This window comes from Palaemon carinicauda, chromosome 21, assembly GCF_036898095.1.
Source record: "Palaemon carinicauda isolate YSFRI2023 chromosome 21, ASM3689809v2, whole genome shotgun sequence".
Lineage (NCBI taxonomy): Eukaryota > Metazoa > Arthropoda > Malacostraca > Decapoda > Palaemonidae > Palaemon > Palaemon carinicauda.
The window spans coordinates 2,712,489-2,733,425 of NC_090745.1; the positions used below are offsets into that span (position 1 = coordinate 2,712,489).

The 20,937-nt window shown below is 33.8% G+C and overlaps 1 protein-coding gene across 1 annotated transcript in view; it reads left to right on the forward strand.

The window, feature by feature from the left end:
- The first annotated feature begins 622 nt into the window (after positions 1-622).
- The window catches only part of tyn (trynity), a 55,316-nt gene continuing 35,001 nt past the window's right edge, over positions 623-20,937 (forward strand). Inside the window, exons 1-3 of the mRNA XM_068344781.1 lie at positions 623-684; positions 7,680-7,812; positions 8,569-8,705. Coding sequence (XP_068200882.1) covers positions 624-684; positions 7,680-7,812; positions 8,569-8,705 — 331 coding nt within the window. The 5' untranslated portion in view covers position 623. The remainder of the gene's footprint in view (positions 685-7,679; positions 7,813-8,568; positions 8,706-20,937) is intronic.

Sequence of the window (20,937 nt, forward strand, 5' to 3'; positions counted from 1 at the left end):
CTCAATAATAAATGCAAGTATTATCACTAAGAAATAGCAAGAAAACAAAATTATTAGCCTGTCTTTTAATTTTCTTCGTCAAAATTTAAAATATTACATTAACTTTTTCTTCACTTTGAGATATGTAACGAATGTTATTCTAAGATTTTCATTTATCAAAACTAAAACATTCAGTCATCACTTAATACAACTTAACAGTAAACAAATATTGCAAAGGACACTGAAAAAAACTAATATTACCTTAAGCAAATATGCTATAAATACCTAATTATGTGTAATCCTAAAACAGCTAGACACAAATGTATAAACCTGACAAAATTTACCATTTTCACCAAACTCAATTTATCCTTAACCACATATGTTATAACTAATCATGTGTAATCCTATAAAACAGCTAGATACAAATATATAAACCTAACAAAATTAAACATTTTCACCAAACTTAATTTATCCTTAACCACATATGTTATAAATAACTAATTATGTGTAATCCTAAAACAGCTAGACACAAATATATACACCTAACAAAATTAAATATTTTCACCAAACCTAATTTATCAATTACTATCCAGTACATATGAAAAATCACATTCTGACTTATGATATTTTTCCTTTCCTTCCAGATGGGCTCTCGGACAATACTCCTGTCCGGGGCATTGCTGATGCTTTTCTCAGCAGCCTTAGGTAAGCAAAACCCAATATCATCTTCAATTTTAACTTCATCATTCAGAAGTTTCTGAGATTGGCTCCATTTATATCATTTACAATTCGTTATTAACTTGATTAAAATTTGCCAAAACTGTCTTTAATTATGCTCTCTAGTTTCTAATATTCTAATATTGGCTTCATTTATCATTTACAATTCGTTATTACCTTGATTAAAATTTGCCAAAACTGTCTTTAATTGTGCTCTCTAGTTTCTAATATTCTAATATTGGCTCCATTTATCATTTACAATTCGTTATTACCTTGATTAAAATTTGCCAAAACTGTCTTTAATTGTGCTCTCTAGTTTCTAATATTCTAATATCGGCTCCAATTATCATTTACAGTTCGTTATTAACTCGAATAAATAGGCCGAAACTGTCTTTAATTGTTTTTTCTTAATTTTCTATGTAATCATAATACTATAATAATCACAAAATCTTTGCAAGTGGCAGTTTTTGGATACTATATCAAAACTTCATTAGCTTAAACCTTAATGTTTAGTTTTACACTAACATTCAGACACCTACCAACATTTTTTATATGATAGATTTTAGTATCAGATGTTACTGGATGTTCAACAACGAAGAGAGAACTGAATTTGATATCTTTAATATTACACTAAAAGCGTCTTTAATAATAATGATGATGATACATAAAAAAAACCCGATTCATCCTGCCTTTAAACTTGAACATTGACTACAGAGCCAACAGGTTATCTCTGAATGATTGAGCTAGTTATTGGATGTAATTTATCATTGGAAAAATATCTTATAAACAATATAAAATAGTACCAACCTGATATCCATATATAAAACAATAACGAGTTTAGTTGTTATATTGATACAGTACAGGTGTTACATTACTTATTCTTAATGATTAAACTCATTTCTCTATCGCTAAATAGGTTCCTACATGTCAAATTTTCTCAATTTCATAATAACAATCAATGTATGAAATACATCACAGAGATTTGTCTTCTCATAGAATGAAAAATGTAGAAAAACTATCATAGATCGTTGATGGTATCAATTCTTCCATTTTGTTTGATACTGAACAAACTGTCCATACTCTACACTGTTAAAAAAGACGTAATTTAAACTAAAATTCACCGTAAAAATATACAGTTCTCATCCGTATTTTAGTAAAATACAGGCGATCGTATTTTTTTTACCTTAATTTATTATATTTTACTGGTTGGGGATTGCAATATCACTCCTTTACGTCAATATATACATTCTTAAAAAGGTAAAAATTCTGGAATAAATGTTGCCAGACATTTACCGTTTTTTTCAATGCAATTTCTTAACAGTAGAATGCTGTCAAACTACAGCAAAGCAAGCATGCACAAATAAACAGTAATATACAATCATAGGGATCCACATAAACATAAAAATAAAAGGGTGGACACCACATAATCAATTTAGCATTAAAATCACTCGTCTTAAAGAAGGTATCTCTACTGCACCAGTAAGTTTTGATTTGACGGGCAAATAACTCAATCTGACAAAGACCCTACTCATCGCAAATATTGATATTCATTTTCAGCTATTACCGTACCTTCAAGGATTATTTCATTTTTGTTATTTAACGAATTAAGACTTGGCAAATGGAAAGTAAAGAAGTACTGTTTTAACACAATATACTCTGGTAATTCATAAAAAAAGGGATCACTTAACACTTTACACTCTGGTCTTAATATAATAAAACGCTTCAAGTGGTAACAGATGATAATATGATCAAATGAGATCTTCAAACTGTTCCCAAGTCTCATATTCCAAGATCGCTTTTTCCACCCATATTTATCAGTCTTAAGTCGCAGCAATACATAAGAGAAAATACAAACCCATTTAAAGGTTTAAAAGTTTAAAGGCCGCTCATGAATGGCAGAGGCAAGGGACAGTGACACTGCCCTATCAAGCAGGACAATGCCCTAGACCCTGACCATATATACATATGATCACCGCCCAAGCCCCCCCTCCATCCTAAGAGGGCCAGGCAATGGCTGCTGATGAATCAGCAGATACACCTATAGGCTCCTCCATAACCCCCATCCTTAGATCACAAGGTTGGTGAGGTTGCAGCGACCAAAGAAACTATAGAGCATCCCAGTCTGGCGTTCACCAGTCAGGGATGTTACCGCATCGGCCACCACAATTCTTTAATCACCACTTTGCTTCTGTTGACCTAATCCGTTAATTGGGTAACTGGTTATGAGTCCACTGCGGTTTTTCACAACCACTGTGGAGAAAGTCAGGAGACAAGGATCCTCATGAAAAACTTGCTGGAATGGGAAGGCCAATTCCTTCTGGAGCCACCCAAGCCAAAAGGAAAAAAAACAACAACAAAAGCAGCCGTTCATAGTCCACTGCAGGACAAGGGCCTCATACATATCCTTATTCATATCTGGAGTTTGGTCAATGTGGATTGGTGATAGTGGGAGACTTTAGTCTAATAGGTCACAGCGAACAAACCTAACTAGTATACCTTTGATGATCATGGCAACACACAAATATTTAAATATTTACACGTGTATATGCATAATTCTTTGATAATAAATATACACACACACGCACGCACACACACACACACACACACACACACACACACACACATATATATATATATATATATATATATATATATATATATATATATATATATATATATATATATATATATATATATACACACACATAAAATCCTTTAATCCCAATCGTAATATCTTTGTGGTTACACCCATTTCAAACGTTACGTCCCGAGCACCACCACCCTGTTCTTTTGTCTAGGATCATCTTCCCTCACGATTCGTGGTCTTGTGTCAATAATACACTTTACGATTTCAACCCCTGAACATTTCCTTCCTATTCTTCAGAGTTGGGTTCCCACATGTCATGTGGTTTCGATCATGACTTCATATCCTTCCGTGTGTTATTTCCAGTTCGCGTTTTCACTGTACTGGGAACCAAGCAATTAATCGGTACGGGGATTTCAGATCTTAGGAAATACTATATGTTTTTCTGACAGATGTTCGTCAGATAGCAAGTTGAGATTTAAGGTGCTGGAAAGTCGGTATTAGTTCAACGTTTTTCTGTTAACATGAATACACACATACATACACACACACATACATCTATCTATCTATCTATCTATCTATCTATCTATCTATATATATATATATATATATATATATATATATATATATATATATATACACAATATATATATATATATATATATACACAATATATATATATATATATATATATATATATATATATATATATATATATATATATATATATATATACACAATATATATAATATAGTCCCGCTCAGCTCTCCCCGTCCTTCTGGTAGTGGGGAGAAGCAGTTATACCCTGGCAAGAGGAGTAAGGGTGTGCATATCTACCTAAATACTTAGCCGCCATTTTTGACGGGTTGCAAACACTACTATAGGCATATTTCCCTTTAATGCCATGACTCCAGAAGGTGATGAACCTCCTTGTTCTATCTCTTGTGACATCGAAATAATGGCCAATTCTTGTTCAAGGTTCACGCTTGCCTTATGATAAAGACTCACATTCTTCACCCATTAATTACAACGGAAGTAATGTGCATCATCATCCATACATCAACGCGATAATGATAGATATTGGGGTGTGCCGGACTTCCTTTGAAGATGTCTCTGTCGCAATGGATTGTCTTCCTTCTTTTTGGGTTTTAATGTCGCTCATGAATTAGCAGAGGCAAGTGACAGTGACAATACTCTAGCTAGAAGGACAATGACTCTGCCACAATGAATTGCCTTCCTTCTTCTTGGGTTTAAATTCCTCTTATGAACGGCAGAGAGAAGGGACAGTGACAATACTCTAGCTAGAAGGACAATGTCTCTGCCACAATGAATTGCCTTCCTTCTTCTTGGGTTTAAATTCCGCTTATGAACGGCAGAGAGAAGGGACAGTGACAATACTCTAGCTAGAAGGACAATGACTCTGCCACAATGAATTGCCTTCCTTCTTCTTGGGTTTAAATTCCGCTTATGAACGGCAGAGAGAAGGGACAGTGACAATACTCTAGCTAGAAGGACAATGACTCTGCCACAATGAATTGCCTTCCTTCTTCTTGGGTTTAAATTCCGCTTATGAACGGCAGAGAGAAGGGACAGTGACAATACTCTAGCTAGAAGGACAATGTCTCTGCCACAATGAATTGCCTTCCTTCTTCTTGGGTTTAAATTCCGCTTATGAACGGCAGAGAGAAGGGACAGTGACAATACTCTAGCTAGAAGGACAATGTCTCTGCCACAATGAATTGCCTTCCTTCTTCTTGGGTTTAAATGTCGCTCATAAATGGCAGAGGCAAGGGACAGTGACAATACTCTAGCTAGAAGGACAATGCCCTAGATACTGATTATAAACATGTGATCTACGCCCAAGACTCCACCCCATCCAAGCTAGGATCAGACAGGGCCAGATAATGGATGCTGATGACTCAGCAAATCCCCCATCTTTAGTTCAAAAGAATGGTGAGGTTGCAGATACTAAAAGAAACTATCAAGCTTGAGAGGGTCTCGAACCCCAATCTGGCAGATCACGAGGCATGAACGTTTCCAATAGGCCACCACAGCCCCATATCTATGCACCTTCTCAATATAGAAACAATTATCCTATTACTTTCTTATCCTTTTCTCATTATCCTTCACCATCCCTTTGAAATTTACCAAAACCTGTCTGTGCGACCTAACCACCTAGGCCAGCTAATCTTTCTTTCTATTAACTAGTTATATACGACAGTTTCAGCAACCTTGGTGTCAATCAAACATTCTAGAATCCTACCATCAAAGTGAGCAATTTCATCAGAGATGTCTGTACTTGAATAATTTGAGTACAGTTGAGTAAGCTTTATACAAGCCTCCTTAATGGTTTATTTTGGACATTTGAGTCATTATCTTCACTATATGATGAAATGTGTTTTTAATGTTCACAGACCAACAAGTCAAGAATGTAGTCACATCCAATCATTTTTCTTTTTACTCTTTTTACTCTTTCAACTCAGGGAGTTGTAAGAACACCAATTGCAAGTGCATTGTCGAAATCCGACGACGACAGTAATCATTTTGAAAACCCTAATGGGTTATGTGATACCATTCAGCTTGTTGACTTGTAAAAGACCTTAGACAACCGTACGAGTGTATTTGCGTTATATCGTTTCTGAACGCTCAAACCACTGTGGGAAACCCTGAGGCCACAAAAACGGTATTGCAATTTTTGTTGGAGTAGACTGACTTTTCTCTTGTAATATGAACGACCAAATACACTTTTTTACTCATTTATGGTGTTTAAAACGATGAATACTAATGGCTATGCTAACTCAAAATATATTTACAAAAAAAATAACATCTTGTACAAGGAAGTAAGTGTAAAATATAAAACAATAGCATATAGTATTAGTTGATCACATTTCATATCAGTATGTGCAAAATACAGTAATAAAATTACCTAGGCCAAAGCAACGACGATTAGTATAACTAATGATTGGACTTTCATGAAACTTGAAAAAAATATTCATCTGGACAACGACCCCTTCTCCAGATGATTAGCTCTGGTGAATATCAAAGTGATTATCATGAATATTTTGCCAGAGAAATCACAGATCCTCTTCGATATTCACCTAATGTAACTTCTCGACCATTAATAAAAAGCCTTGTTTAAGACAAAAATACCAGTAAATCGGATTGAACATCATGTCATTTTAAATTGATACTTGGATCGAAGATTGATTGATTTGGGGTTTTCTGGCATCCTGACATTTAAGGTCCTTGACGCCGATATTATTTATTATAAATAAAGAATATAAGAATATTCAATTAAAACCATAAAAGCAGTTATTTTAAAAGTTGAATAGCTTTCAGAAGACCTGCTTCTGAAGTAAAGCTAAAAATACCGCTAGTTTTCAGAAGACCTGCTTCTGAAGTAAAGCTAAAAATACCGCTAGCTTTCAAAAGACCTGCTTCTGAAGTAAAGCTAAAAATACCGCTAGCTTTCAGAAGTCCTGCTTCTGAAGTAAAGCTAAAAATACCGCTAGCTTTCAGAATACCTGCTTCTGAAGTGAAGCTAAAAATACCGCTAGCTTTCAGAAGTCCTGCTTCTGAAGTAAAACTAAAAATACCGCTAGTTTTCAGAAGACCTGCTTCTGAAGTAAAACTAAAAATACCGCTAGTTTTCAGAAGACCTGCTTCTGAAGTAAAACTAAAAATACCGCTAGTTTTCAGAAGACCTGCTTCTGAAGTAAAGCTAAAAATACCGCTAGCATAGTAAGACATCATGTCCATTAGATAGAAGAATTAACTTCAGAATGTTTGCAGAATGTCATACCGTTCCAATGGACATGTAACAAAGTTTCATATTTTGACTCCTCTTCTAACTTGACATCCAATAAATGAATGGATGATTTGAAGTTCTCTGGCATCCTGACATCGATGATCATTGACGCCAAATTTGACATAAAAAAAAAACCTTCAATACCTGAGGAGGAGGTTTACTACTTAAGATGGATTAACACCTTTTTCGTCATGTTGAATAACGAGGAACAGAAGGTTATAACTTCAGTATGACATTAGAAACTATCTATTTAGTATTTTCTCATTTTGTTGGAGTCTTCTGAACCTCAAGCCAATGGGGTCACTGACGTTGAAAAATAATGCGAAAACAATTACATTGATAGATTAACATTCAAAGAAGTTCACAACATTAACGTTTGGCGTACACTCTTTCCATTACGTCTCAGACTAGCCTTTAAAACATACAATTTCCATCCTACAATTGGTTACAATCTGTTCCCTATATAATCGATTTAAATCCCTTTCCAGGACGCGCTTTTATTAAGTCTGTCTAGCCTTTAAATCATACAATTATCATCCTACAACTGGTCACTATCTGTTCCCTATATAACCTATTTAAATTCATTTTCAGGACGCGTTGCCTTCGAGAAATTAACAGAGCTGGACTACAGAGGAACTACGTACTATACCATCAGAAATCTGTCTTTATGGGAGTGCCAAGGATGGTGTAGGGAGGAACCGGAATGTGCTGCAGCCTCATTTAGGTGAGAGTCTAAAGGTTAAAAATTATTAATAATTTATAAACTCTAATATTTAAGTAAAAAAAAATTATTCTCAACGCACACTCGAGCTCACTATTTTATCTTATTTTTTTTTTTAAGTTTTTATAGTTTATATATGAAAAGATTTATTTCAATGTTATTACTTTTCTTCAAATATCCTAATGATTCATTACTTCTCCTGTAGTTTATTTATTTCCTTATTTTTTCCTCACTGGGCTGTTTTTTCCTCACTGGGCTGTTTTTCCTTGTTGGATCCCTTGGGCTTATAGCATTCTGCTTTTACAAACTCAGGTTGTAGCTTAGCTATAAATAATAATAATAATAATAATAATAATAATAATATTATCATTATTGTTATTACTGTTATTATTATTATTATTATTGTTATTATTCATAGCTAAGCTACAACCCTAGTTGGAAAAGCAGGATGCTATAAGCCCAGGGGCTCCTACAGGGAAAATAACCCGGTGAGGAAAGGAAACACGGAAACAATAAAATATTTTAAGAACAGTAACAATATTAAAATAAACATTTCCTATATAAACTATAAAAACTTTTATAAAAACAAGATGAGAAATGAGATAGAATATTGTGCAGAGAGTAACAATAAAAATAGTAAAAAATATCAAATACTATTCGAAAATCTAAAAATATAATACAACTGGGAATCACAAACTTGACTTTTTGTCCAGTTCTACGAATCTCCTTCATAAACATAATCTTTTTTTTCCCCAACAGCTTCGTAATGAACCCTCTGGCGCCAGTGCAAGAGACGCTGTGTCTCCTGCAGAACGAAACAATGGCTTCGAACCCTTCTTCACAACCGCAGAGAGCTGTGTCCTTGTATTACATGGTGAAACTTTCTGTCAGGACAGGTAAGTCATAGTTATATTTTTTCAAGGGAACTATAAAGGGAAGTGAGGTATTACGAAAGCAAGGTACTTCTCAAAAATGCCTTGATTATTCTTAAGAAAAAGATGATATGCAAATGTCTAACACAAAACCATTATACAAAATGTCTTAATTATTTCTAGGAAAAAGGTAACTACCCAAATTTCTAACAAGAAATCATTACCCAAACTGCCTTTATTATTCTTAAGAATAATATAAATAACCAAATTTCTAACGCAAAACCATTAGCCGAAATGCCTTAATTATTTTTTAAGAAAAAGATAATTACCCCAGTATCTAACACGTAACCATTTAAAATTATGGCACAGCAACAGCAAATTAACATAAATAAATATACATACATACATACATACATACATACATACATACATACATATATATATATATATATATATATATATATATATATATATATATATATATATATATATATATATATATATATATATATATATATAAAATATTTTCATAAAATCGTTTAATACAGCCTAATGACATAGTTTATACATGTATATAAAAGCACACATACTTATCAAATACCAATGAAAGTAATGACACTTTTTAGAAAGGAAATTCCAAATAAAACAAATGAACTCCTCTTTGCCTTACCAAAAGGACAAAAACCTTCCCTTTCACTCTGTTATAAAAAGCGTATAAAAAGCGTATAAAAAAAAAAAGAGTTTAAAAAGCGTATAAAAACAGTATTATTACAAGGATATGGCGTCGAAAGGGACAGCTTGAAACCGCTCAAGCAAAGACAATGCTGAAGATGATGATATTTCAAAGGTTCAAAGATCTGGAAGGCATTGGATCATAGTTCCGGAGTAGAAGGAGCTAGAAATTTTCTTCGTGGGCGTCACACCTTCTCCCTGTTTGATAGATGGAGGAACGAGAGAGAGAGAGAGAGAGAGAGAGAGAGAGAGAGAGAGAGAGAGAGAGAGAGAGAGAGAGAGAGAGAGAGAGAGAGAACGAGTATATATATACTGGTTGATTTGTTGTGACTTATTAGACAAACACCTGCCAGTATCACCAATCCGCACTGGTGAGAGAGAGAGAGAGAGAGAGAGAGAGAGAGAGAGAGAGAGAGAGAGAGAGAGAGAGAGAGAGAGAGAGAGAGTATATATATATACTGGTTGATTTGTTGTGACCAATTAGACAAACACCTGCCAGTATCACCAATCCGCACTGGTGAGAGAGAGAGAGAGAGAGAGAGAGAGAGAGAGAGAGAGAGAGAGAGAGTACTGTATATACTAAATAAAGTCCCTCTAATGTTAGTTATGGCATTTCATTCTAATTTGACTTTTCGACCTTAATTATAATATGTCTTACAATACTCTGTACACAATAAAACAACAAACAACAAACTGCAGGCCAAAGGCCTCAGGCATGTCTTCATTCATTTCTGGGGTTTGGGCAGTTTTCATCACCACGCTGGTCAGCGAGGATTGGTGATGGTGGGAGACTTTTCTCTGATCACTCACCGCAAACCAACCTATTATGAATGTCCCTGACTAGTACAGCTTTGCTAATCATGGGGATGCACAAATCCTTTCACCAGTTAAGGTAACCCTATTCAGAAAGGGCAAACAATAACAGATGGGAGTTTCCTGTTAACTGTTCAATAAAGATGATGCGAACAGCAATGAACTTTAAATGTAAAAAATAACATCCAGTTCTCCTCTAGCTATAATGAAACCATGAATCGAATGGCTTTTAACGCTTGTGGCAATCATTACCAAAGGAAGACACATATCACGAGGAGTATGATTTAGCACCAACGATATTATTCCCTCCAGGGATACCAATCATGATTTTTCTCGCTTACGGCACGGTCAATTTATAGCTTCATATCAGTCTCCTAAATGAACCCACAATGAAAAAGAAGAAAATAAAAAATACTTAAGTTAATGGTAAGATATATTTGTTCATTTGTTGATTGATTTGAGGTTTTCTGGCATCCTGACATCTGAGGGGTAATATTTCTGAAAGATATTATAAGAAGCGCGAAGAAAAATAACAATAATTATTGTTATTACTAGATAAGCTACAACCTATTTAGGGTTGGAAAACCAAGATGCTTACGTCCAAGGGCCCCAAGCAGGGATTAATAGCCCAGTGAGGAAATGAAACAAGAAAATAAACTACATGAGAGGTAATGATTAAGAAAATAAAATATCTTAAGATCAGAAACAACGTTAAAATAGATTTGCTATATATAAACTATGAAGAGAGTCATGTTAGCCCGTTCAACATAAAAATATTCACAGCAAGTTTTGAGCTTCCGAATACAGCTCGAAAATCTAACTCACTCATAGAAGATTGTAATATATAATCGTTATTTAATGAATTAATATTTGAATAGTTTAAAAAAAATATTAATTGGGTCCTCAGTTACCTCAGGTGCTTAAAGTACAAAAGAAGAAAATTATTCAATTAAGAAATTACATCCGAAGAAGATGCATAATTAACTACATGCTTCATAAATCTACAAAAATTTAAAACGTGAGATTAACAAGAGAACATTTCCCAATAAATCTCCTACCTTGCTTAAGTGAATTTGACTTATCATGACTATTTGAGAAAGCAGTGACCTGAATATGCTTTGTGTGTCAAGTTTAAAGATTCCTTGTGCTCACACAATTACGTCTGTTAAGGAACATTCAATCATTTCCAAGAGAAAAAGATGGTCAAAGAATTGCAGTACATGCTAAAAAGGAATCAATCTAACAAATTATGGTTAATTTCCTTACTTCCTTTCCTCACTGGGCTATTTTTCCCTGTTGGAGCACTTAAGCTTATAGCATCTTGCTTTTCCAACTAGGGTTGCGGCTTACCTAATAATAATAATGATAATAATAATAATAATAATAATAATAATTATCATCTTTACCTTATTCATTACAATGGACCAAATACTAAGTGGGTGTAAACAAGGGACAAATTGTACAGATTTGGACCTCTACGAATGTAATCAGGCCGTTTTGCAGTGGATAAAATTTTGGCGCGATAAGATATGATGATAGATAATATACATGTATAAAAATCATGGATAAGTATTCACAACAAATGAAGACAAATAATCAAACAGATAAGACTCCAATTTGGCAAAACAAGAAGAGGACTTCTAATATATATATATATATATATATATATATATATATATATATATATATATATATATATATAATATATATATATATACATACATACATACATGCATATATATACATATATGTATATACATATATATGTGTGTATATATATATATATATATATATATATATATACATATATGTGTGTATATATATATATATATATATATATATATATATATATATATATATATATATATATGCAGTAAATGTGTTCACTCCTAAAGAATGGGGTCATCATATAAAAAAGGCACAGAGAAGGGTCGACTCTACTTAACAGAGATAGAACGGTCTCTCCCCCTCTTGTCATGGATGAGAACAATCGTGGTTCTACTTCCACTCTCCATCTTCCCCCCTTTAACTCCATTTCCCGTCTAATGAGGCAACCTCATTATCTAGCGGTGAATTGTCGTTAAAAAAAAGGCATAGCGTAAATCACGTCTAAACTGCACGACTTCCACATTTCGGTAGCTTGCCATCGTCTCCCTAATTCTGGCTCATTTTACAAATTAGATTAATTTGAAATTCCCACGAAATCTCTACAACTTGTTATTTCGAACTTTACCCCATTTTATAATTTCCTTTGATTCTAATTAGGGAAGATTTATTTCGTAATTCTCTGTTAAGTAATTTCAAATTTGTTACAATTTGATATCCCAGTTTATAATTTCCTTTAATTCCATTAAGGAAGACTTATTTCACAATTCTCTGTTAAGTAACTTCAAATTTGTTACAATTTAATACCCCAATTTATAATTTCCTTTGATTCCATTAAGGGAGATTTATTTCGCAATTCTCTGTTAAGTATTTTTTAAAAATTGGTCACAATTTGATCAAATTTGAAAACTTGTAATATATCTAATTAAATCGATTCCGGTGGGATATCTTTCGTATCGATGAAAAATTCAGGGTTATGACCAATAGGGCAGAACGTGACCATCAACTAAATGATGGATGTCCTCAAAATTACACGGTTTATGTGAGCAGAGTTCGTGAAAAAAAAAAAAAAATCATAATTCGTATCCCAATGTCTAAAAATCCTAAGCAATTTATTATTTCATTTCCACAGACCGTTCTTCCGTGGAGCTATATTCTGGCTAAACAGATAACATTAATTATAAGTATGGTATATTTGTGATGATGAGAAAGCTATAATTATATCTGTAAATTCGACATAAATTAAAGGGAAATGAACGAAACCAAGATATTAAATCATCTATCTCATTACTAATAAGTAATATTCATGTTTCTATTCCATCTATTATGAAGCTGGTCTCACATTAATCTACTCCACTTTTCCATAAAGTTAAAAACTATTTTTCTGACGAAACTTACCCACTTTATGCAGATCGAATTATAGGAAATGAATCCCTTTTTCCCCAAAATTACCGGATATCGTAGTTATGATTCGAACGATAAATCCCTCCTAATGAATCATAATTAATAAATTGGACTCTTATGATGGTTAAAAATTTAGAAAAATTATATTCAAGCACTAATTCTCAGGGGAATCTTTAAAGGTATTCATTGGCGGACGTAAGCCATTAGCTTCCTTGAATTTGCAACTTAGTCCAAATTAAGTTCTCTTATCATTCTATAACTCTTATAATGAATACTACTGTGATACTGGAGAAACTTCCTTATAATAAAGTATCACGTGAAAGATAGCAGAAATTTTCAAAAGTCGAGGCAGCTCGAGCGGTTTTATGAGAAGATATTAGGTTTAAAGGTCACTCATGAATGGCAGAGGCTGGGGATAGTGACAATGCCATAGAGACTGACCATATAAACACATGATCAACGCCTAAGCTAGGATAAGGGAGGGAGAACAGGCAATGGCTATTGATGACTCAGTAGGTAGACCTGTAGGCTCCCCCAAACCCCCCCCCCCTCTCTCTTTAGCTCACAAGGATGATAAGACAGCGGACAATACAAGAAACTATGGAGCTTGAGCGGGTCTCGAATCCCAGTCCAGAAGATCGCCAGGCAGGGGGGTTTACAGTATGTAGGTATAATTATAATTCATACCACGACATACATACATATGCAAACCTCTATTGGGAAAAAATACAAATTTGACCTCAAGTCCTCTATCACCTAGATATGGGATATGTTTTCAGGCAAGATTTTAACACATCTTTATAACATCCTTCCACATTACTCCTTACTAGTTTGATAGAACACATCTTTCCCGATAAAACTCCCACGCCAAATCCCCTCCCCAGGATAAAATCGGCAATGTTTTCTTTATACTCTATGTCGTTTACAAGTGAGCTACCAAGAACCTCATTTTCCGCTGGGCTTCTCATAAGGTGGAGTCGAACTCATTGGACGAACTTAGTAATTTCACCATAACACGAGGGTGGATGCTGACTTAACTGCGACGTGAAATTGCAATGAAATTAAGATATACAGTTCGAGAAGAGGCTGGTACTATGAGAAGGACATGAAAAGAGCGTTCCAATATCGCCCCTATATTATGAAGAGCAAGTGTCTGGCTTTAAATATATATATATATATATATATATATATATATATATATATATATATATATATATATACTGTATATATACTGTATATATATACACTGTATATATAACCATATATACATATATATATATATATATACATACACACACATATATACATACATTATATATATATATATATATATATATATATATATATATGTATATATATATATATATATAGTGTATGTATATATACATATATATAAATATAAATATACATATATATACATATATATATAAAATGTGTGTATATATATATATCTATATATATATATATTTATATACATATATCTATCTATATCTATATATATATATATATATATATATATATATATATATATATATATATATATATATATATATATATATATATATATATATATATATATATACTGTATATATAATTTTCTGGTCACCCTCAGCGGCATTGCCAGACATATATCCATTCGGCCTCTTCCCGTTCCTCGGGTGGGCCGAGAGAATAGCCATACCCTGGTGAAAGGGGCTACCCCGAGAGGTACGCTCGGAAACCACAACTGCCGTGTTGTAGTTAGGAAAGGGGAAAGGGGGAGATGGGTTGGATCGGTGTGTGTGTGCATATCTAAATATTTAACGCGTACGCTAGTTTGGAATATTGTTATTCGAGTAAATGCTATGGATATGTGCATATAAAAAAAAAAATCCTTCCACATAATTCCTTAAAATTCATTTATGTAACAACTAGTGAAATTTCAAAATGTTGATCTGGCGATTGATGTGTGTCAAAGAAACTTAATGAATAATCCAAGAAAAAATCGTTCCTCCATCTACATTTCTATTCAGTTCAAACAATAAAAAATCCTTTTACAAAACCAGATGTGTTTGAAAAAATTCCGAGGTTTCGAAAACATAAATAATGTCTAAGAAATTTAGGTTATTTCCTTGTGATAAAAAGACTAAATACCAATCTGCAAATTCTACCCAAATATATCTTTTATTTACGTACTTTCCTTGTGAAAAAAGACTAGATACCAACCTGCAAATTCTACACAAATATATATTTTTTAAGTACACTTGACTTCGACGTTTATGACCTTTATTAGGGGAATTCTTAGCATACCGACAACCTCCAGTAAACTGAACCTTTCTGGAGTTCACAGCCCTTTGGACTGCCAATATAAACGGGTACAAATTTCCATAGAGTTATTGTCCGCTGTCTTTCTTTGTAGTTTATTTTCAGGTTCGCTACACGATCCACTTGGATAGTATCACAAAGTGACTTTTCCAGCAATGTATTTCCCGTCTGAACTCACATTAGTTTTTTTGGCACTCGATAAGAACTTTGGACAACCCCATCTAAAAATTATTGTGCAATGTGAGTTCCAGAATTGCAGTACTTTTCAGACTATAAAAATTGGCCCCCTTATAAAGTCCCAACCCTACACAACCCCCTCCACAAAAACTTACGAAAATGGTACATTCCTGAAAATTCTATAGTAATTTGTCTTGACTTATCAAAAAGAAAATTAACTACCGTTCATTTAGCTACAAAAATGTCGCCTGTAACTGCCAGGATAACAGGCCAGAATATAAAATGTCTCATATCCGGCGTGCTGCCATCCTCCATTAGGATAATAAAACTTGGCTTTTTTATATCAAGACTGCTATAAAATGGATGAAAATCCAGGAATCCCGTAACTTGCTCTATATCAAACATAGAAATTACAATGACCTTCACCATCTTTCTTTAAGGTGTCTTGATACGGCTACACTATACATCGGTTCATTTTCCTGTACCTTATCTCAATAGACAAGACGCAACTCTACACAAACGATCAAAATTGCCAAAATAAAATAGAAATACCGTAAGAAATACAGATATGAAGATTAAGGTTTTCAAAAAAGGTAAAAACAAATAGGACGCTTCTCTAAGCTGCCACTTCTTGTCTACACTGTATTACTAAGCAATTGCATTAACAAAAGGAACTATACCACTTATCTAAATAAACAAAAAAACAGTAACTGTAATTTCAAAAACGATGAAAATAAAACAAAATAAGCTGTTCCACAAAAATTTCAATTGGGCTCTAAAAGAAGAGTTGGAAGACCCAGGCCTACATGGACGAGGACTATGAAGCGTGAAGTGGGAGATGATGAATGGAGAAGTATTGATTTAAAAGCTCAAGACAGAGACGACTGGCGAAATCTAACTGAGGCCCTTTGCTTCAATAGGCGTGGGAGAAGATAATGATGATGATGAAGATGAAGATGATGATGATGATAATGATGATGATGATGATGATGGTGATGATGATGATGATGATGGTGATGATATTCCACAAATAATGTGAAATGAAAGTACTTTCATTTTCATTAACATAAGGACTTATACTAGATATCTAAACAAACCAATGATTGAAATTCCAATAACGATAAAATTAACATAAAAATAGCTGTTCCTAAAATAGCGTGTAATGAAGGTACTGTCCAAAACAGGCGACTATAATAGTAGCAATAAACACATCCGGTCATTTAACACATCGTTCCAGAAGGGAGTCTCTGATGTAAATTACTGGTGCTGGATGATTCTGACGAATGTTACTCGAGGTACAGTGGTCATCAATGGTTATAAAGAAAAAAAAATTATAAAAATAAAAAGATTGTTTACGACGATAGTCCATCAATGATTCTCATTCCCTCGCCGTTGTCAATGACCGAACATTTAGAGCTGAGCTGTCCAGTACTATTTGAACAAAAAAAAAAAAAAAAAAAAAAAAAAAAAATATATATATATATATATATATATATATATATATATATATATATATATATATATATATATATTTATATATATATTTATATATATACGTTCTACAACTACTTCAGTGACTAAAAACAACAATTAAAATATAAGTTTATCAAATTACAAGGAAGAACTTAGTTCATAGTAAGGAGGTAATAAAGTTTTCTGATTTCCTTTCCTCAATGAGGTATTTTTCCAGTTGGAGCGTTTGAGCTTATATCATCCTGTTTTTCAAACTAGACTTGTAGCTTAATAATAATGATGATGATGATGATGATTTATTTAAGGTAAAATACACGTATCACTAAAACAAAAAACAAAAAACAAAATAACATGTGAGGAAGAGTAAAGATGATGTAGAGAGTGACCCCCCCCCCCTCTCTCTCTCTCTCTCTCTCTCTCTCTCTCTCTCTCTCTCTCTCTCTCTCTCTCTCTCTCTCTCTCTCTATCAAATTACCCAAGTCGTTTTCCGAATTATTAATAATAATCTCGGAGGAGATACAAAGACAGAAAAGTAACAGGTAACGACAAGTAAAAGGAACTCTCTCTCTCTCTCTCTCTCTCTCTCTCTCTCTCTCTCTCTCTCTCTCTCTCTCTCTCTCTCTCTCTCTCTCAAAACACCCAAGTCGTTTTCCCGAATACTAAGAATCGTGACTGGATGCGTGTGGCTCCTAATCGCTGTCCCCATCCTGTTCTTCTCTAATCCTGCACTTAAAACTCCATTTACTCACGCAAGCCATGCACATCCAAACCAGAGTAATCTGACTTCTTGAAGATATATGAAAAAACAAAAATATAAAAAAAGAAGGTATCATCCCACTTCCCGGGACACTGACCAGCTAGTATTGTCTAAAGGTCAGGAATGTGGGGAAAAAGGGACAAGACAATTCAGTTGGAATTTGAAGTCTCGATTATCTTCAGTTTGGCAAGCAAAGTATTCAAATCTTGGAGTATGTACTAGAAGAGCAGTACATTACACCAAGACAAGTATAAAGTACGTGTTATATATATTAAAATCTATCTATACATAATGCTCTAAAAATATAGGCATCCACATAGAAATTTAGATAGCCCTTACTCTAAAACACAAATATTTAGATATATATTTAAAAAATCGTTTTCGTTTAATCTTCATACATACAGTGGCTGTATCCTTTTCAACTCTACGAGGGTTGCAACATAGCACCAATAGCACAACCGAAAAGGAATTCTTACAGCGGAAAAACCAACGGGAGTTTTAGTAGGATCAGAGGCGTGAAATTCCTTAGTATTTTAGCGAGACATCCTTTCCAGAGACCACACTTCCTACTTCACAGGACGCTATAGCAATCCAGGAACCCAGCTTATGGGATTAGCCTACAATTCCAATGGTATCTTATGAAACACCTTTACAGGATAAAATTAAATTCAGTTTCCGCACCAACAAAAGTTTCTGTCAGAGGCAATCTTAATATCAATACTACATGAATATTCAAGAGGCTCATTCAAAGGTCCTTGCGGTGTAATTGTTCAGTGACTACTTTCCACTACTTATTCTATGGTAAGCGGCTCTTATAGAAAAAGGACACTCAAAAATTAAACCATTGTTCTTTAGTCTTGGGTAGCACCATAGCCTCTATACCATGATCTTCCACTGTCTTGGGTTACAGTTCTCAAACTATCTGTTGCCTTATTTTCCTTCCTCACTGGGCTATTTTCCCTGCTAGGGCCATTGGGCTTTTGGCATCCTGCTTTTCTAACTAGGATTGTAGCTTAGCTAGTAATAATAACAACAGCAATAATAACATTAATAATAATAGTCATTCTGATTTAAAATGGAGAGGATGTTGACCTTCCTCCAAACCATTACCATAACAACCTTAGATTAAGGGGATAAAATTCCTTATAAAGAAAAGGCTATCGATAAAACTTTCTTGTAAAATACATTCGCCACGAAAGAGATGTGTTAATCATTCTCTGAATTAGGGTCATTCGCCACAATATTGTACACACTGTTAACCAATAAGCCTCCTCTCTCTCTCTCTCTCTCTCTCTCTCTCTCTCTCTCTCTCTCCTCTCTCTCTCTCTCTCTCTCTCTCTCTCTCTCTCTCTCTCAATATATTCTGAATCATTATATCAATTAAAATCTACTTATAGCTCCTACCCTGAATTTCCGAGATCAATAACAATGTTTTCTTAAAGGAAATGCATTCCCAAACGGGATAAACTTAACGATTTCATTACCATACACGAAAATAAACTACATCAAATATTACAAAGTAAATATACATCCAAATGGATGTAAGCAACTTAATGGAACAATGTTACAGAGTAAACCTGGTAATGCCATTTTCGTAGAAATACCTACATTCACCAATTGTACAAGATTGCGAATATAATCTAAAAGTGAACAAGGAAACATTCACATCATAAAAGATAATTTTCAGTAGCAATAATAGCAACATTAGTCCGGTAATAACATACAACACGGTCATCAAACCACATCCTGATGTCTTTTCAGGAATGTGTTCAAATGTACATCGACCATTATATTCAAAATAGCCTTATTTGAATGTGTTGGATCTCTCTGGTCATGAAAGCTCACTGCCTCGTCATGGCCCTGATGAATTATCCTCACCTCTCTCTCTCTCTCTCTCTCTCTCTCTCTCTCTCTCTCTCTCTCTCTCTCTCTCTCTCTCTCTATTCAAGGAGTGTTGTTAGTCACCAGAGTACGAGGTACATCAACCCTAGTAAGAAAACATGGGTGGCAAATAAAACATTTAGACTTATAAGATTTAACACCCTTCCCCTCCATAACACTCGTTTATCTTCATCTTTCTCTCTTATGAATATATTCTCGTTTCGAATAAATATTTTCTGATCTGTACACTGTTAAAAAAAATTGTAATCAGAAATTCTCCGTAAAATATACAGTTTTCAGCCGTATTTCAGTAAAATACAAGCGACCGTAATTTTACCATGCTTTGTTATTATCTTTTACGGGTTAGTGACCATAATATCACTCCTTTACGTCAATAAATCCAATTTTTAAACGGTAAAAATCCTGGAATAAACGTTGCAAGGCATTTACCATTATTCTTAATGCAAATTTTTAAGTGTATAAGGAACTCCAAAGCCATATTAACAAGACTATTAAAAAATAAAATACAATATTTACTCTGACTTCTAAGATTTAAGCACCCAGCCCAACATTCACACCCCATTTATGCCCTCCCCCCACCCCCAATGCCCCCCCCCCCCTCTCTCTCTCTCTCTCTCTCTCTGAAAAAAACACCCAAAAGAGATATCTATAATCAATACTTGATTGAAAAGGATTAACTTGATTTTATCTTTATTACTGAATGAGTGGACATGAATTTGTATTTTTAATACTAATCATATGAACAATATTAAGAAAAGCCCAGGATTTACTATAAAAATGTCTGATTACATATGGTTTCAATTGAAATGTTTGTGAATTCAGCAAAGAAATCCATGAATATGAGTAAATGATTAATTTTGTTTTGTTAAAGTTTTCATAGTTTATATAGGAAATATTTATCCTAATGTTGTGTCACTGTTCTGGAAGTATTTTATTTTTCCTTGTTTTCCTTTTCTCACTGGGCTATTTTCCCTGTCAGAGCCCATGGGATTATTGCATCCTGCTTTTCCAAATAGGGTTACAGCTTACCAAGTAATAATAATAATAATAATAATAATAATAATAATAATAATAATAATAATAATAATA